Source organism: Tachypleus tridentatus, chromosome 2 (assembly GCF_004210375.1).
Source record: "Tachypleus tridentatus isolate NWPU-2018 chromosome 2, ASM421037v1, whole genome shotgun sequence".
NCBI classification, from domain to species: domain Eukaryota; kingdom Metazoa; phylum Arthropoda; class Merostomata; order Xiphosura; family Limulidae; genus Tachypleus; species Tachypleus tridentatus.
The window spans coordinates 101,285,693-101,307,557 of record NC_134826.1 but is presented as its reverse complement, the minus strand read 5'-3'; the positions used below and the strand labels follow the sequence as shown (position 1 = coordinate 101,307,557).

General features: G+C 32.1%; 1 protein-coding gene across 1 annotated transcript in view; it reads right to left on the bottom strand.

The window, feature by feature from the left end:
• The window catches only part of LOC143244700 (uncharacterized), a 170,376-nt gene that overhangs the window by 27,829 nt on the left and 120,682 nt on the right, over positions 1 to 21,865 (bottom strand). Inside the window, exons 27-29 of the mRNA XM_076489818.1 lie at positions 16,839 to 16,891; positions 11,117 to 11,350; positions 7,394 to 7,636 (exon numbers count right to left, since the gene is read on the bottom strand). Coding sequence (XP_076345933.1) covers positions 7,394 to 7,636; positions 11,117 to 11,350; positions 16,839 to 16,891 — 530 coding nt within the window. The remainder of the gene's footprint in view (positions 1 to 7,393; positions 7,637 to 11,116; positions 11,351 to 16,838; positions 16,892 to 21,865) is intronic.

Genomic DNA, 21,865 nt, shown 5'->3' with positions numbered 1-21,865 from the left:
CTTTTGTATATAAATAATTATTTCTAATAATCGTCATTATAAGTATGTATTACCTGTTTGTCTATTAAAATATATTTGCATTAAGAAAGAAAATTCTGTGTGTATCGATCTTGTTGGCAAACTTCATAAATTTGATACATCTCCACATTTAATTAGCTTCTAAATTACAAGTAACATTTATTTCAGTTTCAGACTATTTTAAATTGGAATACGTAACAAATAGGTTTAAAGTTTGTTGACTGAAAATTTGTACATGTTATAGTAGAACTTACTAATCGTAAAACTAACAAACAAGGCAGAGTCAGTTTAGAATACTAATTATTTATAAGATTACTAAATCACAATAAGAATAATTTTACAGTGAAAATATTTAAATAATTATGTAGCAAAACTGACACAATCCCAAAAATACTACAAATTAACTGACCTGGGTCCAATCAAGTATTTCTTAATACAATACACCTTAATGAGTCCAATTTTACCGTCAAATACATTTCCAGCTTTGTCTTAGCTAGATTTTTTTACACGTCACACACAATTCCAAATTTTCTAAAATTTCGAGCGTGATGACCTTTGGCATTCGGTTAGATCTCTGCAGAACATACTAACTTCACACCACCATTAGCGACATTTATATGTTATCAGAGAACTCTAGAAACTTCTACATTATAAATAAATTCCACACGTGAATGTTATCACATCCTCTCTGGAAAGTTCGATTATAGTAAGTTCACTTATCTCTAAATTGTATTCCAGAAAGCTTGGGCACTTTATAGATTTCTAATCTAAATCAACAGCGTTCCAGAATACTCAATAAATTTTCTGTAATCCAGGAACATTCAATGAGAATCAATCACATTAATTATGTTAAGGATGCTGACAAAATCTATTTGGTTTTCAAAAACTGATCAGGTGTTAAGTCCAATGTCAAAAACAGTGAGATTTACGTCTAACTACTACAGTACAGTAATATTATTTATTATTAACATTACTGTCTATCGCACGTTAGACGCAGCAATGTTAAGTGTCTGTGAATATTAACTTGTTGCCAGAAGCTGTCACAAGCTTCCACTGTGCATACCTAGTAGCCAATAAAAAAATCACCGATAATATCAGCGTACTGTAAGTAGGCTTGACACAACTACTTTGTACGCTTAATATCATAGTAATTTGGGCAAGTAACTTACATTAGTTTAGGATAGTGTAAGTTGCATACTCAGTTTAGGTATAATACAAAAAGATACAGTAATGTTGTACTTCTTATGTTTAATTAACAGGCATATATAAAGTAGAAATAATAATAAAATATGTAAGCTATATCTGGTTTTTTGACTCTTCTGGTTTTTAGTTAATTAAACGTATTATATATATAGGTATTTTTGTAGATATCTGATTGGAGATTATCACCTATCAGTGTACTAAACTTTAAGGAATACTGTTCTTGAAATGCAAGAAATATTGTATTTATGTACTGGAGCATATAGATGTCATAAACAAGGGAATGGAGCTGCCCTTGTGAAGAAATAACGTGTGAGAGTATCGTGTAAAATATTCTATGTATGAATACGATGGTGTGAATAATTGACATTGGGGATTAAAAACGTGATATTTTATTTTGAGGCCTTTTTCTATGTGTAGAAGTTTGATAAACTAATGGTATAAATTTGTAAAAATTCATGAGTGATTTTGTTTTACAAATTTTTGGATATCTACATAAATTGCACTCTACACTCATATTTTTGAAAAATGAAATCAAATTAAACATAAACATTTTCATCCTAATTTCGCGTAATACACAGATGCAGATAGACAAAAATACAAAGTATGCATTCTATAGACAGACTTTGAGTAATCACTATGAACAGCCACTTATGAAATCAATGATGGTTGCTTCAGTGCATGCTTACATAGTGAATCGTAGATTCATATTTTGTAATTTGAAAAATGGTGGTACAGTCATTATTCAGTCTGTCTTCTTAAATGAAATTGAAAACATTTGTACCCGAATAAAATCGGAAAATGTGGCTTTTATAGATAGAAAATTTAAGAGTACATTGAATCGTCTTTATTATTTGTTTGTAAACTCTGATCCAAGTCTTCCTTCAGAAAAAAGTGAAGCCAACATTCTTTAGAATAATTCAATATTTTCACACAAAAAAAGCAGTAGGAGGTAGTGTATCATGAAACTACCACGCATTTCACTTTTGTATGGTATTTTTAGACACATAATGTTTAATTTTTTAATATTCTTACTTGGAACATATTAAATCCATTTTAGGTTAATTGGGATGCCGAGAAAACCACTTGAAGTAAAAATGTATCTCAAGACGGTTGGTATGGGTATTAAATTAAAGTATAGAACAACGTTTCGACCTTCATAGTTTGCAAACTCTCTCTTTGTTAACCTGAAGATGACCTAAGGAGGTCGAAACGTTGTTCTCTACTTTATTTTGATACCCATACCAACCATCTTGAGATGCATTCCAGGTTGTGTTCTAAATTTAGTCGAATATGTTACTTTCTGTAGTGAAGACTGATCGTGGAAGATATTTATTATTTTATGGAATGGTTGTATTGTCTTTTACATTACCTTGTATATATGAGACTGTTCTACAACTGTCGTTGAGAAGTTCTCCTTTTATTTTCTAAAGAAAGTAAAGTATAAATGTGATTTTGGCATTTTAAAACTAATTCATTTTTTATTTTTAAAGACGTAAATAACGTTTCCTCATTTTTCGTTCTTTTTGCTAATATCTGTTGATCATGTTTGATGACATGGATGATGATATAATCTTGTCGATACGTTGTGTATTCATAATATACTTTTATTCAAGTAGTCTGCAAATTTTTATTGATTATGTACTGCTCTATGTATTTTCTGTAAAGGCGATTTTGTTTATTCATTTTTTATTAGATACAACTATCTTTTAATTATTCTTCTTTTCAAATGCGTCTGTTTCTTTTACATCTTCGTTACACTAAACATGCTAACCCTTTCAGCCGTGTGGGTATTATAAAGTTAGGATCAATCCCACTATTCGTTGGTCAAAAAGTAGCCCAAGAGTTGGCGGTGGGTGGTGATGACTAGCTGCCTTCTATCTAGTCTTACACTGCTAAATTAGGGACGGCTAGCGCAGATAGCCCTCGAGTAGCTTTGGGCGAAATTCAAAAAAAAAAAAATACTAATGCTTAATAGGTAACATAAAAGTAACAGCTGTGAGACGGACAAAATCTCTTCTAAAATACATAGAGGAGTTGCAATTTTGATTCGGTTAAAAAAGTTACAATACCTACCTTAAAATCTATCACTTTAATACCCTTGTAAAAGAATGGCGCAGCATGGCCAAGTGGTTAAAGCACTCGACTCATAATTTGATGGTCGGATTCGAATGCTCGTTACACCAAATATGCTCGCCCTTTCAGCCGTGGGGACGTTATAATGTGATGCTCATTTCCACTATTCGCTGGTAAAACAGTAGCCCAAATGTTGGCGGTAGATAGTGATGACTAGCTGCCTTCCCTCTAGTCTTACATTGCTAAATTAGAGACGGCTAGCGCAGATAGATCTTGTGTAGCTTTGCGCGAAATTCAAAACAAACCACAATTATTGTAAAATACAATATATTATACTATCTTCTCAATATTTACTTATAGATAGACACATCATATGGTAATAGTTAGAATACTTAGAAAATCATTACGCTGTTAAATTAAACGTTCTGCATTCCAAACTCTGATATATCGCTATGAGGTACATTTCACTATAACTTCGCAAGAAAAGCATCTATAGTCCCGCCCTGAATAAAGTGTAAAATGCAAATGTAGGTGTAGGAAATAGAAATTTGTATGTAAGGAAGATCAGATAGGTAGGCTAATGAGGAATGTTCGTGCATTCTTATAATAAACCCACATCGGGCTATCTGTTGTGTCCACCTATGGGATCGAACTCTTGATTCTAGCATTGTAAGTACGAAGACTTATCGCTGTCTCATCGAGGTACCTTAATGAAAAATAAATAGATGTGAGTACCGAAAATTTATCATTTTTAATAAAAATGCTCGCGAAAAGAACATATATGAACGATACTTAAGCTTTTCAAGATAATCATATATACTGATTATGGTATCTGGTTGAGAAAAATAAAAAAGCAATAGTATATATTTACCTGTATTTGTTCTCTCATATATTACTAATATGTGTCACATTCTTGACTTTATTTAGTGCCAGTAGTTTTGGGCGTGTATAGTCATGGGTAGCAACATGGTGTGGAGAATGTTCCAATTGTGTTAAAAACTTGCAAAGAAAATGTGCAAAAATGAAACTATTATACTACTTTGTACTGGAAAATGAAAATGTTGATGAAGAAAAACTAATTATTTATATATATATTCTTGTGATACCCACGAGGACTGAGAAGGGAACCAGTCATTTGTAAAATCCCCAGCAGACAAGGTAAAAGTTATAAGTTATCTTTTATTCTATATGCAGTTTAAGTTTGTTGTATTCAATATATTATAAACGTTTATTTACAGTAAATAATTTACTTATTTCTTGTACCACTCAGTCGAATGCTATATGTGGTGTAGTTCACGTGATATCTGATAGCCAGGATCTTAACGTGGAGAGGAATCAGCATCCAAACACCATACTGGTACAGAAATCAAACAACACAGATGCAGCAAATATAAATTTGAGGTCGAAAGGTATAGCTGAAACTTTACATTTGGTTATACAGTAAATTGATAGTTTGAGAAAACTTTAATGTATACATGCAGTGTCTGTTACCCAATTACTAAACTCATGCTTTTTCACAGGATAGGTTGATCAATGTTTACACCAATCATTTCGTCTTTTTTTAGTTTAATTCTGAATAATGATAAGAATTATCATACTTCTTATTCCCAGGCCTCACAGTTGGGACAAGGGTATGTCTTCAAACTTTCAAGGCTAGAATCCGCGTTTCGATACTCGTGATGGGCAGAACACAGGTAGTCCATTGTGTAGATTTGTGCTTAATAGCAAATAAACAAACTTGCTTCAAGAAAATCAGTAGGTCATAAACAAATATATTCACGATATCAATAGTTTGTTCAACATGGAGATGGAAGATTAGCCTTCAATTTGACTATAATTAAGTTCATAGATTTTGTTGAATCTTTAGCTTCTACAATCTTAGAGGGAGATAATTTTTACCTCTCTCTCTTTTACTCATAATGCAGCATAATAATAATGAAATACAAGGTGAGATAGGGAAAAATATGACAAGCATTATGGCTTTTAAGCCTATCTATTACTCTTCTGGAGTTATGCACACTGTGAACAAGTCCTCTGGTGTGTTCTTCAGTGGAGTTGAATTACAAGAACCAACAGTTTTACCCTCGTAGTTTCTAGTCAGAAGTAACAGGAAAACAAAGCAGCATTTGGGCTTTGAAGGACCTAGACATTTGTTACCTCTGTATTAGGGCTGTGCAAAGAAAAATATTGACAAAAAAATTATATTTAGGCTTCTCCAAATAGAAACACAGCGTAAAAGAAAAAAAAAGATCAATTCACTGAATTGATGAGTGGAACCATTATTGAGAAACTTTACGAATTTTCTTGGGATAGCTCCTAATAAGCAAAGAAGGCCAAATGTAAGACACCTCAGGTTGAAGGAGATTTTTCTGTATGGGAAGAGGACTTAATAGAAAGAGAGAATGAAGTGAGTCCTGAACTACTGATGAACTTTCCTAGACCAGGAAAATGTTATCCGAGACCGACATTCTACTGCAGCCACGGATAGCTGTTGATCAGTCAGAAATAAATGTAGCGAAATGCATATATGTGTGTGTGTGTGTTACTTTCAACTTTAGTGATTTTTTTCACAAATTGTTTTCATCTATATATTGGCATATCATCAGTAGTATTTTCCTTGCTTTATAAATTAATATTTATGCTACAAATAAAATATTTTAAGTTTTCAACGCCACGTATTTAGGCCAGGTGATTAGGGTGCTTGAAATGCAATCTGAGTGTTGCATGTTTGAATTCCCGTCCCACCAAACATGTTAGTTCTTTCAGCAATGGAACAATACATGGGGCAACCATCAATTCCAATTATTCATTGGTAAAAGGAACAGCCCGAGAATTAGCAGTGTGTGGTGATGACTAGCTTCCTTCCCTCTAGCCTTACATTGCTAAATTAGGGAAGACTAATGCAATAACCTTCATGCAGCTTTGAGCGAAATTCAAAAACAAACAAACTAAACTATCTCCAGAAGTGTATTGAATATGAACATTAAAAGTTTCTATTTTTCCTTTCTTTATTTAACTGATTTATTGTTTTTTTGTGATTTGTAGATTTCTTTTCATTATATTCTTGTATAAACTAGCTATGCACTAGTTAATGAAATTATTAAATTTTATTGAAGAATATTTTATTTTTATCTTCAATTATGACTGAAATAATTGACATTATTTTGTTTTTGTGTTTAATTCCTTTACATTACCAACGATTTTGATTGTTTTTCTACAGCTTTTAATTTCTCTTTTTTGACCGTCCAGAAAGAAATTTGAGACAAGTCATATCCTAACAATAAATAATACAATTAAGAAGAATTTCCATCAAGAAAAACGACACAAATCACATATTCACAAGCTGCTTCCATGATACATCCATTTAACTGTTCTATACCTCATTTAGTAGGATAATATTATTTGATATGACGTTATACCATATAGATTTAAATAGGCTATGAAAAACCGTTTTCTTTGTAAAGTAGATAAATTATGTAAGGACAACAGGGAAAAGTGGAAAACTTTATGTGTATCAGGCTTTGGACGTAGTCTTTTGTAATAGAAACTAAGATGGATGTGTGCTATACATATCATGACTACTTATGACGACATGGTCCTTAATAACATATATAACTACAAAATAATTTTAATATAACGTACTAAACCTCTGTAATCATCATTAATTTGAATTTCTGAGGAAAGGAGTACAATAAGTTAACCGCATTCGCCTCTGACATGGTATTTTAACCAAAAAGCGCAATTTAATTTCAGTCTAATAATTAGTCCATAGTTGAAACTAGAGGGTATATTTAGCAATGCATTACACGGTTGAAACAAAATCTCTGGCAACAGACGTCACGTTAACTACTTGTTACACCAGACTCTAAAAATGGTCAGAATAATGATTTGTCAAGCAAACTTAGCGGTAACAGCAAGTCATTATTCAAATATAATCATTTTTATGCAAATATGGTTAAACCGTTTGCTCTAACTAAGCTTGAGGTCAAAAGCAACATCTTGAAAGTTAATGTGGTTAGCTGTAATGTGAGGATAGATTCTTTTACTTTGTAAGATAAACTGAATGGTTTAAACAAAATGTTATGTTAATGAAACTTACATACAGTGACCATCCATGAAACATGGATATCAATTTCATTGTCATGTAATTTTTGTAGTAAAGGACTCTGTTTTGGGGCTCAAGTTGATAAAATAAACCATCAGGCTGAAGCAGTGTCTGGCAGCTTCCTCTCGAAACAATATGACTTTGAAATCCTGTGGCTAATCCAGCAACCATAATATCATGTGAATCATCGAAATCCCATCGAATTTCGTATTCCACCACCTCCCGTAACGTCTGATTCTGTAAAGAAAATATGATGGCAAATCATTCTGCTATAATTAATAATACTGATTTTAACATGAGTTAATTCAAAATAGTTACTTTTAAGTTTTTATACTGCGCTATGCTGATAACATAGAATTTTTTTAATTACGTAATTAATGATTAAAGAAAATTACACTGTCAAGGTACTTTGACGGTATAACAAAATAAAACTTAAACTATACACTTTAACAGTGGTACCTCTGAAACATACATTCAGTGGGCACTTTATTAGGTACGCCTGCTCTTTTACGCAAATAGCCAAATTGTTTTGGAATTTTGCACAAAGCTACTCAAGGGCTATCTGTGCTAGCCGTCCCTAATTTAGCAGTGTAAGACTAGAGGGAAGGCAGCTAGTCATCACCACCCACCGCCAACTCTTGGGTTACTCTTTACCAACGAATAGTGGGATTGACCGTCACATTATACACCCCCACGGCTGGGAGGGCGAGCATGTTTAGCGCGACGCGGGCGCGAAGCCGCGACCCTCGGATTACGAATCGCACTCCTTACCCGCTAGGCCATGCCGGGCCCAAATAGCCAAATAGTGTAGTGAATCATATGGCTGCAACTCAGTATATAAAGCATGCAGACATGATCAGTTATTGTTCTACCATACATTATAGTGGGAAAGATGCATGACCTAAGCGATTTTGACTGTGGAATGATTGTGGATGCCAGACGTGGTGGTTTCAGCATCTCAGTAACTTCTGACCTCCTGGAATCTTTACGCAATGCTAACTAGCAGTGTGTGGTGATGACTAGCTGCCTTCCCTCTAGCCTTACATTACTAAATTAGGGAAAACTACTGTAATAGCTTTCGTGCAGCTTTGAGCGAAATTCAAAAACAAACTAACTAAACTATCTCCAGAAGTGTATTAAATATGAACATTAAAAGTTTCTATTTTTTCCTTTCTTTATTTAACTGATTTATTATTTTTTGTGATTTGTAGATTTCTTTTCATTGTATTCTTGTATAAACTAGCTATAGTATGAAAAACTTAAACAAAATCCAGTGAGCGACAATTCTGTGAGAGAAAATCCCTTGTTAATGAGAGAGATTAGAGGAGAATTGTCAGACTCGTTCAAACTGACAGAAAGGCCATAAATACTCAAATACTTACTCTTTACAAAAGTGGTGTGCCAAAGGGCATTTCTGAACACGCAACGCGTCGAACCTAGAAGCGGATGAGCTGCAGCAGTAGAAGACCCTCCCGGGTTCCACTACTGTCAGCTAAGAACAGGAAGAAGAAGCTACAGTGAGTACAGGACCACTAAAACTGGACGAATGAATATTGGAAAACGTCGCCTGGTCTGACGAATCTCGATTTCTGCTTCGACATGCAGATAGTAGCGTCAGAAGCTGACATAAACAACATGAATTCATGAATCTATCCTACCTTGTGTCAACGGTACAGGCTGCTGCTGGTGGTGTAATGGTGTGGGGAATGTTTTTTGGTACACATGAGGCCTCTTCATACCAATTGAGCATCATTTGAATGCCGCGGCGTACCTAAGCATTGGTGTTGATTGTCCATGTGCAACCCTTTTTAGACTACGGTCTACCCGTTTTCCAATGGCTGCTTCCAGTACGATAATGCGCCATGTCACAAAGCACACAACATCTCAAGCTGGTTACAACGAACATGACAATGGCTTTAGTATATTCCAATGACCTACACAGTCTCCACATTTCGATCCAATAGACCACCTTTGGTGGAAGGGGAGTTAAGCAGTCTGAATGTGTGTCCGGCAAATCTTCATTAACTGCGTGATGCTATCGAGTCAGCATGGACCAAAATCTTTAAGGATTGTTTCCAGTATCTTGTTGAATCCATGCCGAGAAGAATATTGGTTGTTCTGGAGGCAAAAAGAGAGTCCTATCCGGAATTAGATAGGTTTACCTAATAAAGTGGTCTCTGGGTGTAGATTAACTACCAATGATGTGTGAAATGTGATGATGTTTAAATATGTTAATTACAATGGCAATAACAATATGCAGTTTAAGTATCTTAAGGAACTAAATAACAGTTATGTCACAAATATGAAATATTTTAAATGTTCATCAGAATATTAACTAATGTTTCCTGTTTGATGATGTGATTCCTCTTTAAAGTGTAACATCGAGCTAGACAGAATTATTAGTAAAAATGTTTTGTGCAGCCTAAAGGAAAAAGGTAACAATGTTTCTGCATAATGTAGAAAAGAGAAATATTGGGTAGTTTATATACAAAAATATAAATATGTGTACGCCTGTGTATCTGTTTCTTATACGTTTCCACATTTCTTGATCAATGATACAAGATGACATGAGGAAGGTCATGAGGGGGATGGGACCCCAATTTAATTTCATATTGATAGGATTCTTCAAAAAAGTATTTTTCTTTTCAGAATTGGTACCTTTATGTATCTTTTTGTATTTTTAATGTGTATTATATTAAGAAAAGTAGAAGGACAATTTCCTATCTATTGTTACAAATGAGTTTTTATTTCACCCATCCTACGGAGGGTACTCCAGCTGATGAAAATTAACAAGGAAAAATTAGTGAACGCACACTAGCAAGTAATAATGTTTTTGTGCGACACATAATAGTTGAATATATTTTTAGTACACAATGATGAATTAGAATATTTCTGAACACAATTACTATTGAAGAATATTTTATTTACGTATGACAGATATCAGAATATTTTTTATGCAAAGAAAGATAAAGAAAGGGAACATATTTGTGTAATGCAGCGTAAGAAATATTGTCTTTTATTTTTTTTACATGTGCTAGAGTAAAGATAGGTCTATTAATATCACAAAGTAACGACAATGCATAGTGGATAACATAACATAACGAGAAAGAATGACTGTACAATGTAGAAAAACCAGTAACAATATTTCAGTAAAGCGTAGAAGTTTAAGCGTAGTTAAATTTTCTGTATGAGGTAGAATAACCTTTCAGTATGTTCCTGCTAAACATGAAATAATGAATATTAATAGTTTTATGAACGCGTTAAATCAATTGAAATATTTATTATATAGAAAAACAGGTGATATTCCTTTTGTGTAACATGGTAATACGATTAAGAATATTTACTTATGACGTAGTTTGAGGTGCATGAACGTATATGTGAATCACAAAAAAACGAGAAATATTGTTTCTGTGTAACGTAGGGTAATGAGTAATTGATTGACTTTTCGCAATTTAGCACAGAACTATGTGGGTATGCACTTCAGTAATGCTTATAAGCTACCTGAGCTGACTGATTGGTAATGTAAACTGCCTGTTTTATATGCTCTGTGTTTTGTTGTTACTCAGCAGTGTGTTGTTACCTGTTACCGAAGTTTATCTTTTCACTCCTGTATGTGTACATTTTTCGCTTCTGAAGCACTTCATAAACCGATACAAAGTAGCATTAAGAAAAGAACTTAACAAAAAAATAAATACTATAACATGAAAACCCACCTACCCTACTCTTATATTCCTCTAACATAGTTATCCAAGTAGCTGATACTAAATAATTCCCGGCATCTCTGCTGTAGTAGACAGTTTTCTGATACGGCTGCCTCAAATTCTGAGTTATGTTTATGGATTTATCCTTTTTATTGTGAGGCACTTGGACTGCATCAAATTTTACCTTCTTATCAACCTCATCCAAGTCCCATTGAAGTTGATACATCATTTCCTCCAGTAAATTTCTTATCTGGATATTAAACATAATTATTTACATTGTTTTGATCTATTTACACAATATCGTCTTATAACAAGGAGCCACACTGTATATTTCCATTATATATATATATATATATATACATAAATCTAATACTATTAAATACAACGGTTGTCCACAGAATAATCAGTAAAGGTTTGGTAGTTTTACATTGTGGAATTTTAGGGTGGATCAAGTCTACTTTAAGATTAACTTTAAATGTTATGTATAACTGCCTTCTCACAACTGACTGCAGACAGTGAAAGGTAATAAGAGTTGAGAAGTTGTGGGTTCAAGCATTTAACCCCCAACCCTTAACGGATTCTCCTCAGTTACTCACGAGTCTGACATTGGCGTTGGGATTTTGTTTGATAGATAGAATATTCCCAACGCGTTTGGGTTCTATGGCCACAGAAATTATCCATTAACGACTTAAAAATAACAACGAGGATTAGCAATCTAAAAATAATTTGGAATTTTGATCTCATTATAATGTCGTTTTCGTTTTGTATGATTCCGTTCCTTTACCATACGTTAGATGACAATATTATAATTGTTTATATTATATTCTAACATATTGTATAGTTATATTCCTAGACAAACTAATTTTTTTAAATATTTTAACGTATAAGTAAGCACGCAATATACACTGCTGGCCAAAATCTTAAGGCCAATGAACATAAAAAAAATATGCATTTTGCGTTGTTAGACTCAACCACTTATTTGAGTAGAGCTTCGAAAGATGAAAATGAAAATAAAAAACTTTTTTAGCATTTAATAGGGAAAATGTGAACACTATTGTGACCACTATAATGTGGTCGATATAAGCGTTTGCAGAAACCTCTTGTTGGGCATTTCCTACCCTGTTTAGGACTTCTTCTTGGTATGGTATTAAACTTTTGACCAGCTAGTATTTAGGCTAATTTCATAGTGTTTAAATTTTCCCTATTAAATGCTAAAAAAGTTTTTTATTTTTATTTTCCCTTCTCTTATTTTTATTTTCATCTTTCGAAGCTCTACTCAAATAAGTGGTCGAGTCTAACAACGCAAAATGCATATTTTTTCTTTATGTTCATTGGCCTTAAGATTTTGGCCAGCAGTGTATATGCATATTATAAAACTATATTTATTTTTTTAGAAATACATGTTTCAATGACAACTGCACATTGTGTAATATTATGTAAAGGTTTTATATAGCACACACACATACAAATATATATATACACACACACACATTCGTATATAAACTTGAAAAATGACGAACATATCAGAAAATGAATGAAATACCAAATTAACCAATGATGAAAATAATCTGATATAATTAATCATAAACGTGTTCGGTTTACTGTGGAACAAAGTACAAAATTTATATCACCTATAGAATAACGTTAAACAGTATAAACTTGATGGTAGTTAACTACAGAAATAAAAAATGAAGGAAACTGTTATTTAATTAACTTGCAAATCACAGGTGAATTACTGTTATGAAAGCAAGTGAAACACAATGATGTTAAAAGGTAAAGTCTAATTGTTTAAACATACAATAAGTCCCAAGATGTACAATTAATCACCATTTATAATTGGTTGTAGGCAAGACCTGATAATCACACTATACAAATCACAAAATTACAGCTCTATAAATAATCATAGGTTTCTAATATTATCCACCTTTATAATGTAAACCCATCCACCAGCTGTCAACAGAATTGAAATCATTTAATGAAATTATAAAACACTGTACTCGTACTCTCGTTAAGAAGAAGTAGACCCTCTGAATCTACACGCATACCATAGGCGTGATTACGTAATAGAAAACAAACAAATTAACTTTTCCACACTGTTCAATAATTCACAATGACATCAACGTAATCACAACCAATTCCATCTATTTATATAATTTAGGTTATTTATCGCTTGTTCAATAAAGTGATAGTAACGTTGTGTTTTTTCTTATAGCAAAGCCCCATCGGGCTATCTGCTGTCTACCAAGAAGAATCGAACATTTGATTTTAGCATTGTAAATCCGAAAATTTATCGGTCCCACCGGGGCACAAAGTGATAATAGTTTTTACAAGCTAGACTGTTTGTATCAATACTTTTACTTTATTTTCATATTAGCGACTACATTAATGACCATATATTTTTATAACATGTAAACATAACAGACAAAATTGAAAATTAAATGTTTTGTAGTTATAAGAAATTATGATGAAAAACGTAAGTGGAGTTCTTAACTTGCATTTATTAGTTCGGTGCTTGGGGGAAGAGTTACATCAAGGATAAAAATTGACAGGTGGACAATTTTACAGCTTCTACACAGAGGAAAAACTTAAACAAAGTGTTTCAAAACAAAACTCAGATCATAAGGTGCCAAAATGTTTGCAAGGAGTAAAGATATTTTAAAGGGAAAAATAGCATAATTTCAATAATGAATAGCTAAGAAACGTGTAATTATTTTCCAGTAACACACACACACTGGTCCAAGATACCCCAAGTTTCAGTAAAGGACAACCATATAATAGACATTTTACTTTACAGTTTCCAAAAAGTAGATCAGTATAAATATTTCAAAGCTTTCTTAAGTAGAACAAAGTTCGCAGCAGTAAGATATACAGTTTGTATCATATCACAGAGGAAATGTTATGTATCATCAAGGAATTAGAAGAAGGAAGTCCACGTAAAATGTTAGATTCAAAGAATGGTTCGATATCTGCAGTTTGCAAAGCAGAAACAAGAATGTGGAGCACAGATTCCTGTTTGTACAAACGTTTTGCCAGTACACGACAACAAAGAACTTAAAAAATTATTTGAGATAACAGAATACAAGCGGATTTAAGGATTGCAGCAACATAACCGTATTTCTACAGAGAGGAACATGTGCCTGTGATATAACAGCTATTATACACGTTATGTAAAAAAAAAAAGAGACAAAGATATCAACATTTTCAAAGATACGTATGAAACTTTCATTGTATGTATGAAATTATTTCACTTTGTAAGTGATATGATAGGATTATAATCATGCTTATCACTCACCTATAATGAGTAATAAGTTAGTAATATTTAGTGTATTTGAGCTCATAGCAACAGATATGCAAAGGATAGCTCAAAACGTAAGTTACAAAATTATTACATTTTACTGAGCAACTATGTTTAGGTTTAAGAGTCTCAGCAAAAGTTTAAACAAAATTTAAAATCGTATTTTTAGACTTAATTCAACGATTATAACTAGCTCCGAGCTTCAATTAGTTGGAAGGAGCATTCTTGTACTGTAAAAAAAAAAGAGTTAACAGTGAATAGTTTTGAAGATACACAATGATAAACCACGGATCAACTAAGAATAGGTAAGATACACTATATAAAAAAAGATTGTTATGAAAATGTAGAATCACACAGCTATACCTGTTGAAATCGATAATATTTATCAATTACACCTGAGTGATTCATAACCTGGTAAGAGACAACTAAAATTGGAATGATCTTATCAGCATATTTGGTTACCCAGCTTCAGTAAATCGTATATTTTCACAAACCATTGTTTTTCAGACTAACACGAATAACCTAACATAAATATTTTTTTAGATCAATACAAAAGTTCAATGGCACACAACATATAAGTAAATGTTGATAAATCATTTGCAATTAATAAATAGTTCTCCATGGGTTTTTAATTAATTGATTATTGTATAAAATATCTTACAAAATGATTAATATTGTAACGAATAATCCATCATATATTATGGCTTAATTGCTAATTGTGACAGATTTACTATTGTATATTTATTTTAACATTGATGTTTGTGTAAGTTAAATATATAATTAGAAATGTATGTAACTTATTCTGTTAAATGTATATAGTGAAATTTCCGCCTATTCCTTAAATTTGTAGAAGATTCTCAAGTGTACGTATCGACAATATGTGTTTTACGAAAGCACTAGCGTATTGTTGGAACAACTGAAATTTCTAGAACCTCGTTTTGGAGTTTTTAAATCACCGCGCCAAGAGATATATTGCTGATTTGCTACAGTTAGAATACTATAAACTTCGAAAACTACAACTGTGATAAGCGCTTATTAATCGAGAAACTACAGATATTTGACGAGTAACGTTTATAGATTTCGAACATTCAAACAGTTTAAATTCAGCGGGTTACCATCGGACGTTAGTATTTCTACGAAAACATTAAATTACTTTAAAGATAAAACACCCCACGTATGAACATTGAAAATCTAACTAACTACCCGTTAAGTGAACTGTACCGATACCAACTTTAAATTAATTCGCTCATCGTGAACAGTCGATAAAATATTCAGTCCCTGACCAAATAAAAGTCCCAATATTGTTCGTAAGTTTGTAAAACTTTTGTATATAAATCATTATTTGTAATAACCGTTATCATAAATTGTGTTATTGTCTGTATATTAAAATATATTTGTGTTAAGAAAAAAAATTGTGTATATCAATCTTATTGACAAACATTATAAATTTTATGTCTCCATAGGCCCGGCATGGTCAAGCGTGTTAAGGCGTGCGACTCGTAATTTCAGGGCCGCGGGTTCGCATCCCCATCACGCCAAACATGTTCGCCCTTTCAGCCGTGGGGGCGTTATAATGTAACGATCAATCCCACTATTCGTTGGTAAAAGAATAGCCCAAGAGTTGGCAGTGGGTGGTGATGACTAGCTGCCTTCCCTCTAGTCTTACACTGTTAAATTAGGGACGGCTAGCGCAGATAGCCCTCGAGTAGCTATTTTTGTGCGAAATTAAAAAACAAACAAAGAATTTTATGTCTCCACATTCAATTAATTTCTAAATTAACATTTACTTATTTTTAAACTATTTGAAATCGTAATACGTAACATAATAAATTGGAAATAAATTATAATACGTAGCATATTACACTTTTATATGGCTGTAAATCGTGCACATTAGTGATTAGTACTTTAGTTCTGGTTATATATGTTCCTTAAGTGTTATAAAAACTATTAAACCTTTTATAACTGACTCATAAAATGTATAAAAGTAAAATGAATTTATGTAAAGAAATAAACAATTTATATATTTTTTCATTAATTGATAAACTATTTTTCTCGAGTTAAAAGTGTGATAAAGACATAATTTCAGTTTTTACCACTTTACTTATATTACAAATGTCTTTATTCTTGATATTTTTCGACGTATTTTTCATAAATTAACAAATAATTAACGTTTTAGCTTCTGCTCACTTTCGACATGGCTCTTGATATAAATTATAATAAAAAATTGAACGAGTACTGAGTATCCGAGAGAATCCTTGTTTGAAACTCATTATCGGTAAAGCATATTTGGGAATAAATAATACATTCAAGTTGCTTGGTATTTTAACAGTTCTAATATCAATATATTTCAAACTTAAACAACATATTAAATGTTATTCAATAACGGTACGTTATATCAATAATATCTTCCTTAACCGTAAATTAGAATTTTAGAGGTATTTACCTTTTTCTCAGAAATACGGAAAACGCATTCTGGATTTACAAAATCTTCATTTCCTGGAAAATAACGATACAGAAGTTAACGAAAAATGAAATTGTTATTGAACATCATGAATTAACTTTTAAGTTTTAGGATGCGTAAAAAGAAACTAATAACAATCAAAGACTAGATTTGAAAAACAAGGTACTCGAGTAAAAATTTTATTCTGAAGACATACACAATAGCCATTGCAGCTTAGAAACAAAATAATAAATACATATATTGTACTATGTAGCTTAAGTTTTCTCTAGAACTAAACGTTTAAAGTAAAAGTAATACAAGATTCTTTTGCAATTTTCTCTTGGTATCATCACTGAAATAATATAGTATGGACAACCTGCTGTGTCCACCACAAGAACCCGAACCCTGGAAAATTCGTAAACTTACAACTGCCCCATTGCGGAAATTTATGTTATATATGAAATAGTGATAAAATCTGATATTAATGTTTGTATCATGAACTAAAATTGATTGACTGGTTATTAAAACATAATTAAAAGTTTGAACATTTATGAAAAATATCGTTCAAAATCTATGTAATAATACACAAGTATTTTAACATTGACTTCATATTCTGTAATATATTTATGTTTTCAGGATAAATTTCGATATTTAATGCACACACGCGAAAACACTCTCATTGTTAGCTGTACATATCAGGAGGAAACTCCCGACATACGACAACCAACTTACGTCCTGTTCATATTCTATCCTCTCGATTGTAATTTGCATTTGTGTGGCACAGTTAAATACAAGTTGCAATGTTCTACTATAACAGTCCCCCGCTGATACAGCGGTTAGTCTACGGATTTACGATACTAAAATCAGGGATTCGATTCCCCTCAGCAGTGGCTGTGCTATAAGAAATCACATGCTAGTACAACGAGATTAGTCTACAACATATAATATTTTCTTCTTTTGAATTGGTTGGTAAAGTCGTTTTTTCTTTCTGTAATTTGTTTTTTTTTTACATTATGAAAAACAGAAGAAGTAAAAGGAACAGAAACTTGCATATGGCGGTATTAAATAAGAAAGAGAATGGATATGGAACAAGATCTCACAGCAACTGACGAATCGTAAATTATATGTTAAGCGATTTGCACGATAGTGTAACAGTGATGTATTGCCACAGGTGAAAGCTGTAGCACAATGGATGTCATGTTTATTACATATGTATTGTGTTCACGTCAAATTTCCGACCTATCAAAAATGCAAGCTACCAAGAATAAGGTTCTTGCATAATTTGTAATAATATTATATATTACATTAATACTAGCCCATCGAAAAAACTAAATACTCTTTTAACAGTCTTAGTATAATAATATTATATATTACATTAATACTAGCCCAACGAAAAAACTAAATACTCTTTTAACAGTCTTAATATAATAATATTATATATTACATTAATACTAGCCCATCGAAAAAACTAAATACTCTTTTAACAGTCTTAATATACCTTCCAAGCGAAAAAAAATTCAATATCTGCTATAAGTAGATCTCTAAACTGCGCTGGTAGATATATGATGCACAGCACAAAGTTTACCAATAAACGTGAACTGAACTTCTTTCTTGAGATAAAAGTCTCTAGTCTTTCTACTGGCTAAACAACACATGTGATAATACCAGTTAAGCTATCATTCAAGCCTGTGACAACTAATTTTGTTCTAGTAGGAATTTGCATGAATTTTCGTGTTCTTTCATCCATGACAGAAACTTCCTTTTAAATTTTATGATCACTGATTTATGTTGCATTCTTCCAATCTTTCCATACTTTAATGTCCGTAATAAATTTAAAAAGCCTAAAATATAATATTAGTTGCACGGCAGTTGCAAGAAATCACAGGGAGAGTCAGTATGTTATATAATTTATTCAAAACAACAACTGTTGTTTTTTTTTTACTGAATATCATGCAAAGCTATTGAAAAGATAGCTGAACTAGGCAATCTTTAATTTAGAAGTGATAAAGCACACGAAATGTGAGTCGTTAAGACCACCCACCGCAAACTCTTGGGATACTCTTTACTAATGAATAATGGATTTTCCTGTCCCAGTATAATGCTCCCACTGAAGATGCGAGCATGTTCAGTAATTTAATTCGAATTCACTACTTAAAGATATAGAAGAGGGCCTTAACCACAAGGTCATGTCAAACTTACACGTTTAAAAATATTTAAAAAAGAGATCTCATGTTCATAAGTTAAGGCTGAGAAATGTTGACGTTAGCTAAGCTTATAAATTGCTGCTTATTTTTATAAATATAAAGAAATTTTCTCTATTATAATTATTTATAAGTGGAGTTAAGCTACAGGTTAGTAGAGGAATTTAGCTTTGTCTTACTGTTTGTAAAATCTTGTGAAAAATAGACACACATAAAGTTTAAATGCAATGTTAAAGTCCAGTATTAGACCAGAAAACATATAAAATATGACATGTTTATTATAACCAACTACATATGAATAGGTTATTATGTATTATATGGTTTCGTAGTTCATAAAAACAGAGATACATAAAAATTGTTACTCCTTGGTCTGACGAGCTCTAAAATTTAGCAATAAACATCATTTCCAGTAGTTTAAACAACTGATGTTTAGTTTAAATCTTACGTATTTCTTATCATACATAAGTAGTTCAAAGCCCATATCAAACAATATAAAATCTAACAATTTTTATCTTTTACTGTTACGTACCTGGAATCACTTGACAGAGCATTATTGATTTTCAAAAACGTTATATATTGAATGGAACTGAGTTGAATGAGCATTTCTTTTTTTCTGGGTAAGTGATAATTATTATTAGGGGAGGGGTTTATTACCAATTAGCCTGAAATCAAGACCAATTACACTATATATATGTATACACACACACACATATATTATCCCACAAATATCTGTTTCAAAAATTTAATATATGTTCGATAACGAAGAGAATATCTCTTGGAAAGAAAGTAGTTTTTTTTTTTTGGTCTTTCTATTTCTGATTATGGTCTAGCATGACCATGTGGTTTGAATCCCCGACCTACTAAAGATGCTCGCCCTTTCAACCGTGGAAACACTTTAATTTGACAATAAATCCCATAATTCGTTGATAAAAGAGTAGCCCAAGAATTGGCGATGGATGGTGAAGACTAGTTGCCTTCCTTCAAGTCTTACATGGCTAAACTAGAAACGGCTATCGCAGAGAGCCTTCGTGTAGCTTTGTGCGAAATTCAAAACAAACCAATTTTAATCACCTTACCTGTTTTTTTGCTTAGTCAAAAAAATTAATGCAACACGTGACAACTAGCGTGGATTTCATTTTTAGTTTTTTTATTTACAAGATATTTCACACAAACCACACTAAACTCTCATAACTGCTTCATACTATGTATACGATTATAGACACCATTACTTCACCTTATTGTATACCTTACGTGTACTTTTATAAAATAAAATTATGCATACGTGTGTTTGGCTACGTGCTACGTAGATATATATATATTTAATAGACCAGGACTTATCGATTCAACACATAATTTGTACAAGAAAGCATAGCTTAAATGCTGTGCATGTAATGATAGAATAAGAAAAATTCAAGCGAAGAACATGAAAAATACATTTTTTTTGCGAATAGTTGTTAGTACTACTTAGTTGAGTTGTCACACTATCAAATTATTTATAACTACCAAACTTTGTTTTTAAAAATATTGTTACAATTATTTAAAAAAGTAAACAATAATTTCACTTTTTTAGAAAAATTATTACAATACTTTTCATAACGAAGCATGTGGTCTGGTAAAAGAGAATAATTTGATAGTGTAATAATTGAAATAACAAATATAATTGTAGCATCTTTTACAAATTATAATTCCGAATATTATTTCACTTATAAAAAAAATAACTAATCAAAGGAATCTCGAATATTAAATGAGTATATATAATTAAAAATAGTAAGAAGAGATATTAACTTAAATATCCATTCAACACATGAGTAAGACATACGAACACTCTGAGGTCAGATCCGAACTCCAACCTGTCACTAATATGTAAAATCTGTGAGGAATTGGAGAATATATGTCAGGTTTGATGAGAATCAGTCCAGTATTTTTCAAGTTATGAATAAATATAACCCAAAGGAAAGATGCATGAGCCTCCAGAGTGACACAGAGAGTCAATTCTGAGCGATAATTACATACGTCACTTCTCATGGGCCCTAAAAGCACACGCCACAATTAGTTTAGTAGCAATTGGACCAGATAAGACCTCGCACTGACGTTGTTCAGGTTCTGTCATTTATCTTTTATCGCTCTTTTTTAACAGCTGTTTTGTACTTCTAGTTACTTAATAGAATATGATTGGTCTCTTAAAACATTACTTATATGCTCCATGTGATTGAATTCTGTAAAATCTTTTTTCTTTAAAGTAAGTAGCAATCGACCGTTCGGTAAGCATGTTATTAATCATTAGGCTGAAACCAGTGTCAATTACACAATCAACATGGTAGCACAAAATTGTCATAGGATAAAGTACCTATTGTGTTTGGCTGTGATATTTAAGAAATTACCATGTTTCATTCCTCTAGTAACTTTTTTCAGATATAGATAGATTTCTTAAGTGTATCCCAGTTTACAATTTTTGGACTTATTTTCGGAAAATTAGTAAAAGGACTATTTTCATTAATTATCTAAACTCGCAAGTAACATCACTATGTGTGAGTTTGGAAATACCTAGAGAAATGTCCTCGTTACTTCCTGTCACCTGATATATAAATGACATAGAAATCACAAAAACTCTGTGAGAGAGAATCTTATGTGTTAAAGTACAGTACTGTGCAAATATGTCAGGACGCAATCAGAAATTATATTTCAGCCTACTTTGGCAAAACAATGGAAGGTAAGTCACAGGTGAAACATCAAACTTTTATCAATCTTCATATTTAGTACAACATAAACTCAGTGAAAGTGCTTGAGATAAACAAACAGTTAATGTTTTGTGTGCCACTTGGGATTTTT